Raw genomic sequence first — 19,069 nt, forward strand, 5'->3', positions numbered from 1 at the left:
TTGATATATGCTTAAGAGATTTAGTCGTCTTAGGTATCAAATATATTGTTGTCTTAGTTATCGGTTGGAAGATGCTTGAGCATTGTGTCAAATATATTGTTGTGTGATGCTTGAGCATTGTGTCATCTTAGGTATCGGTTGGAAGATGCTTGAGCATTGTATCAAATATATTGTTGTGATTGATAGAATTGAATCTCGAATATGTGCGTTTCCTCCTAACAATACTTGAGGACTTGAACTTAACCTCATAAGTTATTTTTTTCAAGGTTTTATAGGTGTAGTTATCTTCATTGTGCTCGTCAATGTGGTACTTCACACTATTGAAATCGTGGCCTACATGGGTAATATTGATATGAAACGATTAGTATAGAAGCATTCATTTTTTAACAAAATGCAGATCTATATGTATGCATGAATTAAAAAGAATAAATAAATTAGATGACCGTCAATAAAGATAATTTGCTTGATGCTTCCAGCTCCCCCGTCACCTTGAATGAGTTTAATGCTCTGAATACCTTGTGGAAAGAGTTTTGGAATCAAGTTGTGAGAGTCAAGGATGGAGGCCTTGAAGATCCTTGATGTAGCGATAGGGGAAGTGTACTCATCAGTGTAGCTTGCGAAGCCCTTGTTTTTTATAAAAGGGTATTAGTGACAACTAAAGAGAGGTGATAAATTAGAAAAGTGAAGTCTGTTTTGAGATTTTTAGGGATATGTTGAGAGGATGGTATTTATAGGATAAGCAGGGGCCATTTTGAAGTGTTTCTTATTGTGGAATACCATGTAAAGTTAGCATGGTTCAAAGGAACAAATATTCTGGTGTTTGTCCATTCTGGCGTCACCAGATGATTAATCAAATATATAGGTTCAAGCACACACTACAGCAAAAAGAGATGGAGGTAAGGACACCCTTCAGTTTCTTATCTGATGTTCCCTGGGGATCACTTTCGGAAAATAATGCACAAGACAAAATGCTGGATCTCAGAGTATTAGAAAACATATACCTGAATATAATGCTGAAAGGAGTCCAAATATCCAACATACCTATTTGATATAATCTAATACTCTTGCTTGGAGGTAAGTATATGACAACATTCTTACTCTGTTACAAAACTCCTGATTCTGACGATATCCTAATTTTTGTTTTTTGTAATGGCCTGATTCTGCAAGTTTAATATCTGCGAGTTTTTGATTGGTGTAGTTTTTGATTGTTTGCTTAAGGTTAACACGAACCAAGTAGCCGGTATTAGATATTTGGTTTGAGGTTTTTAATTATTCAATTGTAGAGTTCCTAGCAAGCTGTTAAGAACTTCTTATGTTGGATCAAACATCAACAAGTAGGCTAATATGCATGAAGCTGGAGAACCTGTTTTTTTTTATATACTCACAGCCAGTGACTTACTAAGGCTTAGCTTTCCTCTATCTACATAAGAAATTTTGTTTAGTAAAAGCTGATAACTATATCTGGTATTTCTCACATTCATGTGCTTATGTGCATATGGTACTTTGAAAGAAATGACATTATAAAGAAGATTATTTATTTTCTAGGGATAAATTACAGAACTTAAAAGAAATGACAGTCTATGGTTAAGACTCAGAGAGTCAAACCAATCTCTCCTTATTCTAGAACAAAATGGTACACATGAAACTGTAAACTGGGCACAAGACATGCCAATATATAGCCTATTGGAGAGAACAAATCAGATAATCTGAAACAGAACCCCTAGACATAAGCCTCAGGGTTCTGGAGGAGGTACGCTTCAACAACTTTGTACATTAGTAAAACTTTATCCTTGCCCGCCTTGATGTCCTCTTCCTTAAGCATGAAATCGCCTTTAGTGTAATACTTGCTTGTCACCTTAGAGATAGTACCACCGCTTGGAGAAGACTCGAACTTAACCTCATAGGTAATTTTTTCAAGGTTTTCTACTAAGTCATCACCTTCTAGCAACGTATAATTATACGTGTAGTTTTCTTCACTGAGCTCATCAATGTGATACTTTACACTATTGAAATTGCGGCCTACAATAGTAATATAAGCATTAGTCATTTTTAACTAGAATGCAAATGTATGAGAATGCAGAATCATGAAAATTTTCTAGCATGTGGTGATAAGTACAAGTAATTGTGCTAACCGTCAATAAAGTTGATCTTCTTGATGCTTCCAGCTCCTCCGTTGCCTTGAATAAGTTCAATGCTCTGAATACCTTTGTGGCAAGAGTTTTGGAATCAAGTTGTGAGAGTCGACGATGGAGGCCTTGAAGATCCTTGATGCAGCAACGGGGGAAGTATACTCATCAGTGTAGTTTGCGAAGCCCATATTAGTAAATATAAAGAGATATTGCTGAAAACTGAGGATAGGAGAGGTAATAATGAGAATAGTGGAAGAACTTTCAGAGGTTGATTTAGAAATATGGTGCAAGGATGATACTTATAGGACATGCAGACATCAGTAGGAAGTGTTTTTTATTGTGCAATACCATGGAAACTGGGAACCAAAATTCTGATGTTTGTCCATTTTGATTTCAATTAAGCTACTCTGCATGGTATATAGACAAAAATTATCTAGAAATGACGATTTTTAAAACTTTGGAAGCTCTGTAGTTTAATAAGTACATCATGTACAGACTTGCAAGTTCAAAACTACTAGAGAATATTACATTTGCACTAAAACACGGTATCCACTAATTTATTGCTTACATGTTTAATTCTTGTGGTTAATCGTAACACTACATTAATTCCTCGAATCACCTTAGAAGTAAATGGTACAGTATATATCATTACCATTTGATGAAACTCGTGAAACAAGACAATTAGTTAGCAAGTTTTGAGCTCTTTAGTATGGAGGTCGGGATTCTTCGTGAGTGGCAAAAGAGAAGAATGAAAGGCTTATGTACCTTGATGACGAACATGCTTCTTTGGCCTCCTAATGATAGGCCTCCTAAGTGCTCAAAACTTGCTAACTAATTGTCTCATCCTCTGAAATTATCATGTGGGGTGTTAGGTTTCCGGATCTTATCAAATCAGATATACTAGTTACCTGTAAAATGATTAGAGAAACTAATGTAGTGTTACGATTGCCCAGAAGATTTTATAACATAAATGTGTAAATTTAGCGGAACTCATCAATTGCAGCCCCAGTACCATGTTGATTTTAATGAATATGCAAAGGAGCCGAAAGAGAGAAATAGGAATAGGGGAAGTCTGATTTTATTTCATTCAAGATAGATTTCATTTCACTATACAACATAAAAACTCAATTTTAATAAACACCTCACTTAATCCCGTTAGCAAAATGGGACTTTGTCGCATGAGTGATTCGTTCAACACTCATACGACGAGCTTATCATTGTTTTCTCCGTTTTGTACAGTAGATGAATCCCACAAAACATATTTTTATTTGCAGTTATTTCAACTTCATCACCGTCTCTGATTGACAAGATTGAACTTGGTACTATTAATAGGAAAGATGAGTCATTATAATTAACAAGGTATCCACTCCATATGAAACTACTTGTGATATTCTTAACTGCACATGTAACTCCATAATGTTTATTTTCAAAGGCAAAGATGATCGCCGTGAAATTATGTGCTTCATTTGGCCGCAAATCTAATGACATTCTAGACCCTAATGGAAACTGTATCCCAAATCCATCTTTACTTGGTTGATTAATCCATCTTTACTTGCTTCACTGATCCAATCTCGAAACTCTTTTTGTCCAATGGAAATTTCAACTTTATGCCCAAATTCAGACAATATCTGTTGCAATATATTCAAATATGTTACAATATGAATTGTATTCTCTGAATTCTCTAACTAATTAATAGATGTTTTTTCAATGGGGCACCAAACAATCTCTTCGGTAGAATAACACATTACCACAATTATCGAAATGAATGTCTTTTAAGGAAGTGAGTTCCTCCAAGCCTTTTATCTCTTTCAAACTAGAACAATCTGAAAGGTAAAAAGTCATTAAAGGTTTCAGATTGCATAGATTTGGCAATCTTTCCAAAGACCTACAATCACTAAGGTAAAGCTGTTCTAAAGAAGCGACTTCTTCCAAGTCTTGAATCTCTTTCAAAGCTTCACAATTTGTAAGGTCCAAATTCTTCAAATGTTTCAAACTGGATAGGTCTGGTAATCTTTTTAGAGAATAACAATCTTCTGCCTGTATCCATATCAGATTAGGAGGAAGTTCTTCCCCTTTAAATATAGCTCCTTTAAGCTTGTAATCATCCCTAATTTATCTGCCAATTCTTTTAGCTTCGTACAATTACTAATATCTAGAATTTCCAGTGATCTCAGGTTGCAAATACTGTCTGGAAGAGCTTCAAGGTTCTTATTGCCACCTAAATACAACTTAACTAGATTACTTAGACATTCGATGGAATCAGGTAATTTTAAAACACTTAGTTCCAAGGCTTCGAGCACTTTTAAGGATCCAATGCTCCCCAGATCAGTAGGCAATGCTTCCAGTCTAGTGCAACCAGAAATAGTTAAAACTTCCAGTGCTCTCAAGCTACAAATACTGTCCGGAAGACTTTTTAGATTTTTGCAAAACCCCAAATTCAGGTGAACAAGACTTGCCAAACTTCCAACAGATACATGGACCTCCTCCAAACTACTACAACCCTTAAGATTTAAATATTCAAGACGCGGTAATCTACGGAAGTTTGGTGTCGTTTCTAATTTTTGAGAGCCACGCATGTTTAGAGTCTTTAACTTTTTGAACTCACGTGGAGGCTGCAAAAATGAAAATAATAGAAAGGAATTAAATCAGACATTCAATTCAATATATATACCTAGTTAATAAAAACTACCAAATTTACCTCCCACATTATTCTCATATTGTTGTTAGGCAACTCAAGGACAACTAGTTTTTCTGCGTAAAACTCAGAAGGCAAACATTCCAGAGGAAAAAACGTTCAACAGAGCCACCTCAAATCTTTAAATGTTTGTTTAAAACTTCCAGTGAGATTTACATTGTTAAGGTACAGGAACTTTAAATTACTCATCCTTTTAAATGATCCGGCATTGCATGTTACTTCCTCAGCTTCCTCCTCGCAGTCAAAATCGCCAGAGATGATACCATGAATTGCATCTGTTCCCTAAGATATATCATGAAAAGAAATTGATGACCAATGTCAACAAATTAATTTAGTAGAAAGAAAATGTGCTACAGAGCTAGTTACTGTATGCTTCTTCAAGACACATATGATCTCAGGAGCAATTTTACATGCACATTTTGATAGGAATTGCGAGGTGTACTGATGATATTATATCATCTGAAGTAATATGAATTGAAGAACATTTTTGGATCTCAAATTCAATGAAGAACCAAAAAAAATTGTAAAAGACCAGATAAATCGAAGAGGTTCTGCAATTTTTGTTCTGTAGGACGTTTAGTTCTCACTTCTCAGGGTGCCCCCGATTTTCGTGGATCTCATTTGAGTCAAATCCTATACAAATATGTATATATGTTGACACTACATTTACCTCGTGATTCTCCAAAACAGTGTGTATATCATCAGATACCCATAATCTACTATATTTTTCAGGCTCATCTGGATAGTTGTTGCGTGCAATATGCCTGCCCATATCCTGAAGCAGATCATGCATCCCAAACCCATCTTCGTCACTTACCGTTATTAGACATCTTTTATGTAGAATATCAATTTTTCGATTGACAAACGTGTAACAAGTTTCTAGCATTTTAACAACCTCTTCTTTCTTCCGTCCAACGTAGAAACAAGCAATATCTAGGAAAATATCTTGCAGATTAGGGTCAACCGATTTTAATGCATCAAAACTGATCATGAGATTTTCTTCGACATCGTCAATGGGCGCTCGCTTTAATTTGTCAATGAACCATTTCCATCCATCCTCGATTCGTTAAGCAAGGTCGAGCCAAAAACTTGAAGAGCTAATGGAAGCCCTCCGGCATATTTTAGAACTTCTTTGGACAATTCAGTTAATGTGTGCAGTTTTTTATCTTCTCCGATTTTATCTTCTCCGAATGCATGTCGGGTAAAAAGTCGAAGCGACTCATATTTATCCATTTTATTTACCTTGTATTTTGCTTTTAATTCAATTCTATCCAAGAGATCTTCGTTTCTCGTTGTTATTATAACCATGCTCCCCGAAACAAATGATCCTTCTAAAAATTTTAGTGGTTTTGGGTCGTCTAAATCATCAAACACGACAAGGACTTTTGTCGAACAAATTCTAGCCCTTATCAACTCAATTCCTTGGTCAGCAGTGTTAACAATAATGTCCTTGCGCTTAAGAACATTGTCAAGAAGTTGCTGCTGTAAACGTCTTGTTCTGTTCTTGAAACCTCCCTAACATTCGCTAGGAAGCAGCAGCCTGGAAAGTGGCGATAGTTTTGGTTATACACAGCTTTGGCAAGATTTGTTTTACCAACTCCGCCCATGTCATGTATACCAATCCTAATCACACAATTAGTGTCACTGTTAAACAATGTTGTTACGCCTTCAACTCGAGAACCTAACCCAACTGGATATGTAGCAACATGCAAAGTTTTGGGATTTATTTCGAGTAAAATCCTACTAACAACTTCTTCAATAATATCGGCTTCAGATCTGCAATGCAATCATTTAAACTGAATATTTTTGTTACCTGAAAGATGATCTATACACATTATTTGCGGGTGTAACACTAATATATAGTAGGACAACTGTACTATGCATCTGTCATTTGCATTGTTGAGAAAATGTTAGTGTCACCAACAATCAGACATATTAACAAATCATAGCGTACAAATGTAAGTTTGAAAATCTTGATGTAAATCATGTTCGACAGACAAATTAAATATGTTGTCCAAACAAAGTTCGTATAATTTACAAGTAGTGAAAAAAGCCTGATTTGAACTGGACAGTAAGGCCATAACAAAATTCTCAATTTAACAACAAAAAACAGAAGTAAATGTTTTATTATACCTGTTTTCAGATATATATGGTATCCAGAAAAGTCAGCAACTTCTTTTAGTGTAAGTCGCCATTTTTCCACTTTCCCCAAATCAACACGAGTTTGATGTTTTTCAAAAGCTTCTTTAAAACTCTTCACTTGGTGTCGGTCAACAGTTGGATCAATGTAGTAAAAAACTGGAATAACCAATCTTTCTGGTCGTTTGTAACAACGGAGGATCTCTTCTAGCTCGTAAGGCACCATGATGATTGATGAAGATGCATAGTTTTCTGATAACACAACAATGTAAGTCTTGGATTGCTGAATAGCTTGAGGCAATGCACGTGGGATTACTTCTCCGCCAAGTAGTTCAGGGTCATCCTTAACGTTTTAATGCCATTGCGACACAAATCTTTGTAAAGATGACTTGTAAATGTATTTCGTGTATCTAAACCTCTGAAACTCAAGAAAACATCCCAAAGAGGAGGTGAAGGTGAAGATGATAGGTTTTGATTAAAACTTGCGGAAGCAGCCATTATTTCAAATATGAAGATCTGAGAAGTGAGTAATAAAATTAAAATCTCAATTTCCACAACCACCTTACTCCTCAATCAGTGTATTATCACTCAAAACAGACATGAATTATTAAATTTTAGGAATTACAGTTCAATGCTAAACCTAATACTTTATAATAAACATGGTATAGAATAATTTCAAGAAAAATTTATGGATTTTAATTCATGGGATTATTAATGAAAGGATAATTTACCCGGAAACATAAACAAACAATGCCTTATATGTTTTGCACAGTTCAACAGCAAGTAAACAAACAAAAATTAATGAAACAAGAACAATCAGCAAAAATGATTCAACAATCCAAATGATTACAAAAAATGGGTAAAAAAATGCTTGTATATGCTAATGTTAATATTCCACGAGAACATAAAATCGAGTTGTTGAAAAAAGAATAGAACTCTCATAGAAGCTATAAGAACCATACTAGAAGAAAGCAAGATTTCCTATCTACTTCTAGGCTGAGACTGTGCAAACTGCTTGCTTTACACAAAATGCAACATTGATCAACAAGCATGGAAAAACACCATTTGAGATGGTGAAAGGAAAAAAGATAAATTTGAAATACTTTCATATATTTGATTGTAAGTATTTTGTTCTCAAAACTCATCCGGAGCAGCTTACCAAGTTTGACTTAAAAGCTGATGAAGAAATCTTTGTGGGATATCCATTGTCTACAAAAGCCTTCAGAGTTTATAATCTGAGAACAAGAACAGTCATAAAATCTATACACGTATCTTTTGATTACAAGAAGATTACAGGTTTAGAAGATGCAGATGACCATGACAAGTTGAGATTTGAAAATGAAGTAACTTATGCTGAACTTATAAATCCCGACTTTGATTCAGTAAATCCTGATATCACTCAAAACTCCGAGGTTCCACATCTTCTGACACTGAAGCATATGTTGAGGGGGAGCAACATGACTCGAATCCAGAGACTACTACAAGTGATTAACTCAAGAAACATCAGTAGAAAGATCATCAGACTCATCTTCCTCAAACTCTGATGAGTCAAATACTGATAACAATGGGAACACTGATTCAGGGGGAGCATCAGGAAACAATAGTGGTACTACTCAAGGAAATAACAGAGAATTCATGAATCAAGGGGGAGGTTCTTCTTCTAGGAGTCAACTTCCATCTGCAAGAAAATGGTCTAAGTCACACACACCTGACTTAATCATTGGAAACCCTGACAGTGGTGTAAAAACAAGAAAAACCACTAAGAATGAATGTCTCTACCATTCTTTTCTATCTCAAACCGAACCTAAGAAGGTTGTAGAAGCTCTGCAAGATGCTGACTGGGTCACAACAATGCAAGAGGAACTCAATGAGTTTGAAAGGAATAAAGTCGGGACTCTTATACCAAGACCAAAGAACAGATCTGTAGTTGGCACAAAGTGGGTGTTCAGAAACAAAACTGACAGTGAGGGCATTATCACAAGGAATAAAGCAATACTGGTTGCAAATGGTTACTCACAACAAGAAGGCATTGATTATGATGAGACATTTGCTCCAGTTGCAAGGTTAGAGGCAATACGAATCTTTCTTGCCTATGTTGCTCATAAGAAGTTTAAGGTGTTCCAAATGGATGTGAAGAGTGCATTTCTAAATGGAGAACTTGAAGAGGAAGTTTATGTTGAACAACCTCCAGGGTTCATTGATCCAAAGTATCCAGATCATGTCTACTTACTGGATAAAGCACTCTATGGATTGAAGCAAGCTCCAAGGGCCTTGTATGAAACACTTGCTCTATTTCTACTAGAGAGTGGTTACACAAGAGGTACAATTGATAAAACTCTCTTTTATAAATACCATGGTAGGGACTTGTTATTAGTACAGATATATGTTGATGATATCATTTTTGGATCTACTAATGATAAACTCTGTGAGAGATTTGCAAAGCTAATGCAGCCCAGGTATCAAATGAGTGTGATGGGAGAATTGAGTTACTTTCTGGGGTTACAAGTTAAATAGACTGATGAAGGAATCTTCATAAATCAATCCAAATACACCAGGAATTTACTCAAAAGATTTGGAATGCAAGACTTCTCAACTGCATCAACTCCTATGGTCACTACAACCAAGTTAGATTTAAATACCGGTTCTTCAGTAGATATAACTAACTACAGAGGTATGATTGACTCACTCCTAAATCTAACTGCTAATAGACCTGATATCATGTATGCTACATGTCTCTGTGCAAGGTTCCAAGCTGACCCTGGAGAACCTCATCTATTAGCTGTGAAAAGAATTTTTAAGTATCTCAAAGGCACCATGAATCTGGGATTCTGGTATCCTAAATATTCAGACTTTAAGCTAATTGGATATTCAGATGCTGATTTTGCAGGATGCAAAATAGTCAGGAAAAGTACTTCTGGAAGCTGCCAATTTCTTGGAGTCAGATTGATTTCTTGGTACAGCAAGAAACAAAAGTCAATTTCCACATCAACTGAAGAAGCAGAATACATTGTTGCAGAAAACTGTTGTGCTCAGATTTTATGGATGAAGAATCAACTGGTGGATTGTGGGTTAGACTATTCTTCTATTCCTATATATTGTGTTAGGTCCAAAAGGTACATATAGAGGGGGGTGAATGTATGTTCTTCGTTTTCTAAAATTAATTGCAGCGGAATATCAAAATTAAAACGAATTAAACACACAAAGAGATCCTGGGTAAATATTCTTTTTATTCAAAAGTATAAATACCCGGAGGTTTGCTTACAACTTCGAATACAAATATCCGAAGCAACAAATATAAAAAGAACCAAAGCAATAAGTTATAAATCTAGGATTCTTTTTATCACTCTAAAAATTAAAAGCTTCTATCAAAAGGTATTGAATACAATAAATAGAGTTTTAAATAATGGGTGTTACAAGTTTGTAAGGTTTTAAATGGTGTGGAACAAATGGGACATGATACCCCCTTATTAAATTAAGCTATTAAAGAGTATTGAGATAAAACTTCAAGAGTTTCGCACTTTGTAAAAATGGAGGAAATGTTGATTCAATTTATTGCTGATTGATTATATAAAGTGGTAGGCTGAAGAGAGAAGGAGACACCTGGCACTCTAATATCCATTCATTTGAATTTAACAACCTGCACAAATTCTAACCTGCGACCTAAATAAATCAACCTGCGACTCACAAATTATAACTAGTGACAACATTTTCTAATAAAGGAGTAGGTGTACTGCCTTTGACACATTTTCCAACTGGCGACTACCTTGCGACATAAAAAAATGCTTGTTTTCCTTTTTTTCAGTTCAAACAACACATGTATTTGATAGCTAACCGGCGAATGCAATATTAATTCATCAACTTGCGACGTACAAATCAAATAAGCTTTGATTTCTTTTGCTTCTGTGTTGTACAAATAAAAGAAACAAAAGCAGTCATTTCTTTTGCTTTCCATTTGAATAAAACAACAGGCGCCAGGAGGAGGTTTTGCGTGCACGTCACGCGCGAGTGTTGCACCTCAGATTAACACAAACAAACCCTGACAGTCTATGTTTCATTTGCTTGATTCTTTAATTCCAATTGACTAACAGAAGCTGTGTTCCAGTCACTTGATTTTTGTTCCAGATTCTTTGTTCCTTCATTTCTTTCAAACCAAACATGCATGCATAATTCGAGTCTTGTTCCGATTCTTGTACATGTTAACTTCGAATTTCTGACTGTCAAAACGAATTTGTTCAGAAAAAATAAAATACACATTTGACTTTAAGATAAATAAATAAATAAATAAAATCTGATTTTATTTATTTAATTAAAATTCAAACATTAATTTTATTTTTCCAAAATTAAATATTGATATTAAATTAAATAAATAAATGTTTTGAGTTTCATTTATTCATTTAATAAAAATCAATTTTTAATTTATTTATTTTAAAATCAAATTGTGATATTAAATTAAATAAATAAATGAGATAATTTCCATTTATTCATTTTAAAAATCACTCATTGATTAAAAATAAATCTTGTAAATTCTCAGGCTGTACTCCTCTGTATCTTCAAGACTTCTAATCTCCGGGTTTTCGTATCTCAAAATATTTTCAGTCTCCTCAAGTACAAAAACCACTTAACGGTATTTCTAAAAATAATACTCTGTTTCCTTTCACGGATCACGGGCGTCTAGTGCACGGGGACAGACGACTAATTCCGCTCTCAGGCATTCGTATTATACCCGTATAAACCACTGTTAAGCCTTCTGACCAAATATAACCAACTTCACTAGAAATCCTTGAGATCTTCACACTGACTTTGATAACTGCTTCAAATGACTCCAACCTTATTCCTCTGATGCCTGAACATATTAATGAACTTCATACGGATCACTGTTGACGTCTTCTTTACTGCAACTAAAAAATTCTTCGGTGTATATACACAATAAACAATCTGTACTGATTCGAGTGGAACATAGATTATTTTAAATTCCTTGTTCTATGTTGAGTTATCCAAACCAGTTTTGTTGAGTTATACATACAGCTTCAATCTTGCTCAACATATTGTGATAATCAAAGTGCTATTGTAATGACAGAAAATCCAGTGCAACATTCAATGACTAAGCACATCAGTATTAGATACCATTTCATAAGGGAACATGTGGAAACTGGTATAGAGGAATTGGTCTTTGTTCCAACAGGTCAGCAAGTAGCAGATATATTCACCAAGTCTCTATGTGAAGCCACATTCACAATATTGGTGAATGAATTGATAATGATATCAGGACAATTCTCAAACTCTGATAATTAAATCTGCTGATATTTTGAAGCATGGTATCTTATTATGTGTCAGTACTTGCTAGATACTGATTTTTGTGCTAAATGTTTGATGTCATGATAACATGTAACCTGTGTTAAATGATCTTATGTGAAAATTGCATGTTGAATTACTGATTATGCTTATAAACTCTGTTATTAGTTAAACGTGTTTTAACTAATAGTTTATAACAGTAGTTGATAAATCCTGATAGAAGTAATTAAAATACTGATAATGGTCAAACCATGATTGACTGTTATACTTCATTGATTATTTTGAATTTATTCAAAATAATTTGTTTAGTAGTATTTTTAATTAATCAGTGAGTGAGTTGAATATCTATTAATTGCTTAAATTGGTTAGCTACTGATGCAAGTATCTTGTAATACTTGAGTATTTTCATAGGGAATAGGAATATGAAGAGAGAGATTACTTTTTGTTTGCCTAGATACACGTAATCGTGTATACTCATTATGTCTAATTATTGCATGGTCAATCAAAGAGTCTCTTCAGTTTCTATCTTCTCTTCTATAAATACAACTCTTCACTGTCAAAGCTTTTCACTGACCTTTCACTCCAAACACTCAGCCTTTTAGCCTAGATAAACATAAATCCTCATCCCCTCAAAATGCTCATTGCTCAACGACAGTTTTGCACTCGCAATAATGCTGGTATTTATTACCTAGCTTTTGTGTTCGATGAAGATCGTGTTTATTATGATCCATGGGGAAGAAGAGTCAAACTAAATAACCTAATATATAGTCCTCGTGATGTTCCGGCGTCAATCTATGAAAAGCTGTCGGTTGATCAAAGGTTGGATCTTCAGCTCTTCCAGATAGAAACTAGTCTTGAAGAAGAGCGCTTAGCTAAGGACGCTGAGCAGCAAAAAATTGATGCTTTGGAGTTGCGAGAGAATATTATTTCTCTTGAAAAGACTATCTCGGGGATTTATCATCACCGAGCTCTCAAGAAGTAAGAAGAGATGCAGAAGAGAAAGTTAGGAAAGATTCTAGAAATAGTCTAAGCTTTTGTTAGGACTATTTTCTTGTTTCTGCTTTGTACTTTTCTTTTTCATGAATGAATGAATATATATTATCTTCTTTTGCTTCATTAAATGACTTCTTGTTTACTTTCTTGTATGTGTGCTTGAATGTTCTTAAATGTTAAATGTTAAATCAGTATTGCATGTTAAATTTCAGATATTTTTCATAGTGCATGTGAATAAATAATCTTTGTTTGAGTTCATGTGACACTTCAGTACAGATTGAGCACTACAAGAAGTAACTGTTGTTAAAGAAGAAAATTTAAGGAAAAATTTAATTCTTAATCACTAAGAGTTATAATCTTTGAGTGTTGCTTACAATTCAAAATCTTTTGAAACTTTCTTTTTCTGATCAAGAAAGTTGTCCACACTCAATCTCAAATTTCATATATCTTATATCTTAAATTTCTTCTTACAACTGAAACACTTGAATTCTTTTCTCAAATGTTGCCAAAAATCAAGTGACATAATTCTTGAATTATGATTCACCACTCAAAAACAACATTTAGTTGGTTAGAGACTACTTGCTGAGGTAGATCTTAATGATACTAATAGAGACACATAGGTTTCATCAGTTTTTACTGAAGACTCTGTGATAGATTTCATTAAACACATTCAAGTGTTAGTTCTTTGCAAAAAGAACAAGATTTGAGATCATGGTACATGCCAGTAACCTGATCAAATCCTTTCCAATTCAAGTGGAGGTTCTCATTATTGATGAACAATAACTGTCATAACCACAGTATCAATTGTGAGCCTAATTGTGAATTCACAAGGTATAAATACTGGTGTTAGTTTATCAGCATTTATTTTAAATACTGATTTAGTTCTTTCAGCATTTTTAGTATGCTTTTCATGATATAAATCCTATTGACATGATTACATCTAGACCTTAGTTAAGGACTACATCTAATTGTATGATCACAGATCACCCTTCTTTAGCCACCTCTTATTTCTGTAGGACAATCTTTCTATGCCTTTTTCTGTGAGATGTGTGAACAGATTGAGAGAAAAAACAGAATTTAAGAAAGGCAGGATCCTTCCTGGCAAAAGGAGAGGTAGTTGAGAGATAGGATTTAGTAATCCTTGTGAGGAAGCTCTGACTATTAAAAGTTATGAGATGTGTGGTGTGAGGAGTAGTGAGACTACTGTAAAAGAATAGAGAGATTAAGTTTTATTTGCTATATGTTTACAGATGCTCAGAGCTCAGGTCCTGTAGAATGCTGTGGTGATTCTGAAATGGATGAATCTTTATGAATGAATCTTTAGTACTCTGAGCATCTACATCATTCTATAGGACCTGAGCTCCTGGAAGTTAATCTTGAAGCTCTAATTCATTTATCTTTATGAATAGAGAGATTAAGTTTTGTTTGCTATATGTTTACAGATGCTCAGAGCTCAGGTCATGTAGTCCATTCATAAAGATTCATCCATTTCAGAATCACCACGACATTCTACAGGACCTGAGCTCCTGGAAGTTAATCTTGAAGCTCCAATTCATTTATCTATAATACTTGAAGATGTGGAGATAACTGCTGAAGGTGTGGAAGCTTCTGAAGCCACTGGATCAATTTCTCATTCTATTCTGCATGTTGAAGCTGGTGATAAAGTTCAGCAATTAGTGCAAGATCCAATTGCTATTGAAGAATCTAATGATGATAAAGAAACTCATGTATCTAATGCTATATTAGATCTTGAGGATGACCTTTTCTTTCCTAAAGATATGCCTATGTATGTGAGACAACAGAAAATGAAAGAGTTAGATGCTAAGAAGAAGCATGATTATTCTGATAATCTCTGAAACACTTATTGGAAATATAATACATATCCTATTTTCTAAATACAAGCAGTTGAACATCTGGAAACAGCAGAACAGAAGATTATAAGTCCTGATATGCTGAATCATCTGAAAGCATGAACTTTAGTTGTCAGATCCTTACACACAGCTCATGAAGCAACTACTATTCAAATCAATCAGATCAAAGAATCATTGATTGCTTTAAAGCTGCTTACTCATCAGGAAATTCAGAAACAAAGTTCACCAATAGTTTCCAGACAAACTGCAATTGAAGCCAGTCAAGCTAGATTGGAAGCTCATCAAGCTCAAATGTCTGATCAACTTATAGAAGTACGGAATTCAATGGAGCTGATTATTTGTTTGATGATGATGCCAAAAAGGGGGAGAAAATTATTAAATCTAAATGCAAGCAGCTGACATTGACAGGTACTGATGATGAAAATTCTGATTGAGGTAATAAGGAGGAACATGATGAGAGCAAAAGGAGAAGAGGTGAAGAGCTAGTTGGAGTTAGTGGTACATCAAAAGCTATCACTAGATTTCAGTCTAGACAAGGAAGAGGAAGCAATAGGAATGAAAGAAGAGTTGAAGATTTGACCGTGACTACTAAAATGCAACAATCTTCACAAGTCACAATTGTTGTTGATGAAGACCAGGGTATTCTGGTGAAAGAAGCTGGTGCTGAAGCATGCCAATATCTTCAAATTCTGAAAGTTAAAGGAAGAAAGACAACTCTGTTTTACAAGGATCCAAATATTCAATTATTTGACTCTGAGGTGAGTAGAAGAAAATTTGCAAAGGAAATCCTGGAGTTGATCTTGAACAACTAAGGCAAACGGAGGAAGACTTTAATAAATTCTATGAAGACAATAAATGTTAATATTGCTGTTATTTCTAAAGTACTTTATGAAGATGATCCTTCTAACAGACCAACCAGAGGTATAGTTTCAAGGGAAATCAGTTAGGCAGAAGATGAAAGATCTCTCAAATCACAAGCTACTGGAACTGCTAACAAGAAGCTTAAAGGAAAAGAGAAGATAGAAGAAAAGTCAAGGATTTCAAAGACTAAAGCCAAAACTGGAGTCTGTATCTAAGAAATCTAAATTTTAAACTCTGATAGATTCAATCTATACAGTAGTTCACGCTCATAATACTGAAGAAAATTTACTTGAAGCAAAAATCATCCAAGCTGGTCAAAGAAGGAAGATTTCTTGAAGCATTCTGAGCTGAGGAAGTGGAATTAACCTCTGAATTGCTCAAGTTAAAGAAGCAGTTCAGAATGAAGAGTTAAAGTCTAATATTCACTGAAGCAAGATTGAAGATGCATACTTGATTCCTGCATTTAGATAGTTTTGACATCATCAATTGGAACTTGTACATAATTCCATAATGAACAAGTTGGGGGAGATTGTTAGGATCAATTGATGATATCAAACAGAAACTATCAGAAGTTTACATCAGAACTTATATATCAATGGATGCTAATGACATCAACGAATGATGAAATATCAACGGATGATAGGATATCAACGGATGATGATTTCAACGGATGATGATGTCAACGGGTAATGAAATCAGTATTTGTCATATCAGTTGATCTTCGAGGAGGAAAAGGAAATAGGAATTTCAAGGCGGTGAAGGACTTTATCTCAGAAGTAATAGTATAGGTTTCCTTGTTGTTAATAGAATAGGATTCCTTATACATTGGTAGATGTGCTCTATATAAAGCATAGTTTAGGTTCATGTTATATGCATTGTGACATTGTTAAATCTTTCGCATAACCTAGCAGCTCTCAAGGATATTTGTTCATCCTTTCGAGAGAGTACTTTTGTAATAAGTTTTTATCAGATAAATAAAAACTGTTGATTCTATTGAAGCTTTATCGAATAGATTGTATTCACCCCCCTCTACAGTTGATTAAGGGCCTAACACAATTCTAGTAGACATAAAATGGGGGAGATTGTTAGGAATATGTTGTAGGCTTGATGATATTTCACCAAAACATCTTAGTAGATTTAATTAAGTGCATTTGTAGCTTTCAACGGATAATCTTACTTTGTCATCCGTTGAAAGAGTAGCTTATGCTTAAATATATTTTTGTAGCACATTCCTGTATATTGTAATGTCTTAGAGAATTAGAGGTTGTAGGATATTCTAAGTCATGTTAACTACTAGAATGATATGCAAAATAGGTTGGCTAATTATAAATATTAGATGCTTTGTAATTTTGCATAAATGAAATTGTGTCAACTGCTATGAAAATACTTTCAACGGATGTTTCCATAAGGCTTTGATGGATGACCCAAGTCACTCTCAACGGATGATCCAATAGACGCTCGATGGATAATCTACATAGTCTCGATAGATAATAAATTCAAATAGGAGTTGATAGTGACTTGACAGTCACATGGGTTAATAATATACAAAAGGAATGTGGCAGCCTATTAACATGATTTTGAGAACAAATAAGTATTTCCATTTCCATGCTTACTTGAAGAAATATAAAGATACTGGATAGATAAATAAAAAAACATGTGATCAGAATTAGACATTTTGTTTTATTAGTTTATCTTTTTCATATGTAACTTGGTGATATATAAACCAAGAGATCGATTGAAAGAACTGAGAAATAGAAAATTCAAAATATGTTAAGAATTTCTCTGTTCTTATTTTGAAAATTTACTTGTAAGCAGCTGTGTGCATTCTTGCCTCACAGAGTTCTCAATCAATATATATATATATATATATGGTAGAAAGTTCAATCCACCATAAAGTTTTTAAATCTTTGTATTTAATTACTTTGTATTTCTGAATAAATTTATATTTCATTCCGCATACTTGCATATTCAAACACTGATATACTTTGGTAAAGAAGTTTCTAAATTTTAAAAAGAAACCAAAAATTACCTTCAACCCCCCTTTTATAATTCTATTGTTAGATTGTTTGGGAATAACAATGCCTTTCATAAATTCAGATTAATGCGATACTTGTTAATGAAGAATCACGACACAAACTCATCAAATCTGAAAACATCTCCTAAAGTACACCGAAACAGCTCATACAGTCTTCTCCTAAATATCGGGGATCTATCAAGACCCCAAAAATGAATAATGCAAATCTTAAATTCATGGTGAAGACATATTTTAAAATTGGTATTTATCATCCTCTAGATGATATTGAAATATCAGTCTTTCATTTCAGTTATTGTTTTCCAAATGCTAACCAGTTCTTATAGTTTTTCAACTGCTTTGACACTCTCAACTGCTATTCTCTTCTCATTATCAATGACTATTGTTCAGTTGTTAAAAAGTGTTAGTTCATAAATGGCTAGTCTTCTGGCATAACCATTTACAAGTCAAATTTTATATCAACAACTATCTTATAGGTCACACACACTGTAGAGGGGGTGAATACAGTGTATAGCACAATCAAATCGAACTTTAATAACTCAAGTAACAGAAAACAACCTTTATTCAAAACAATAAACTCTGTTACAGTATGGAACTGTCCTCTCTCAGTGATGAACAAATATCACGAGAGCTGCTAGGGTTACAATGAATAATCTTCTCGATAATGATAACACTTATAGTGTAAACCCTATGTCTGTGTTTATATACTATACAGTTACAAGATAATCGCTAATTGATATGGAATATAATTCTGCTTCCTAAAATATATCAATCAGATATCTTTTCTTCCAAGTATTCTATTCTTCATAGAATTCCATCTTCATGCATATATCTTCTTATGTTTTGTCTCGATCTTCTCTTCCTGTAAATCAGCTGCTTTCATTATCTGAACGTTTCCTTTAAGTCCTGATATTATCTTCTGATAGATATCTCTTGAACCTTAAGTACTGATGACTTAAGTTCTGACTTCAGTATAAGTGCTGATTTCAATTAAGTACTGATTTATCCTGTTTAAGTAAGATCTGAAAACTAAACATAAATCATATTAGACATGACA

At 34.1% G+C, this 19,069-nt stretch overlaps 1 protein-coding gene and 1 pseudogene across 1 annotated transcript; both read right to left on the reverse strand.

Moving 5' to 3' along the window:
- Positions 1-1,720: 1,720 nt before the first annotated feature.
- On the reverse strand, positions 1,721-2,317 carry LOC141677023 (major strawberry allergen Fra a 1-B-like; annotated as a pseudogene).
- Positions 2,318-5,850: 3,533 nt separating this feature from the next.
- LOC141679320 (TMV resistance protein N-like) lies at positions 5,851-7,461 on the reverse strand. Its single transcript, XM_074485822.1, has 4 exons — positions 7,399-7,461; positions 6,958-7,306; positions 6,443-6,447; positions 5,851-6,339 (listed from the first exon to the last, which is right to left on the reverse strand). Exons 1-4 carry the CDS (start codon positions 7,459-7,461, stop codon positions 5,851-5,853), a joined length of 906 nt encoding a protein of 301 aa, XP_074341923.1.
- Between the last annotated feature and the right edge of the window lie 11,608 nt (positions 7,462-19,069).

The sequence above is a fragment of the Apium graveolens genome, chromosome 8 (genome assembly GCF_009905375.1).
Source record: "Apium graveolens cultivar Ventura chromosome 8, ASM990537v1, whole genome shotgun sequence".
NCBI classification, from domain to species: domain Eukaryota; kingdom Viridiplantae; phylum Streptophyta; class Magnoliopsida; order Apiales; family Apiaceae; genus Apium; species Apium graveolens.

Excerpts from the sequence above, each read along its gene's own strand:
- LOC141679320 (XM_074485822.1), bottom strand. The coding sequence starts at position 7,461 with ATGGCTGCTTCCGCAAGTTTTAATCAAAACCTATCATCTTCACCTTCA. Across the intron at positions 7,307-7,398 it reads CTTCACCTCCTCTTTGGGAT|GATGACCCTGAACTACTTGG; the intron begins GTTTTCTTGAGT and ends TAAAACGTTAAG.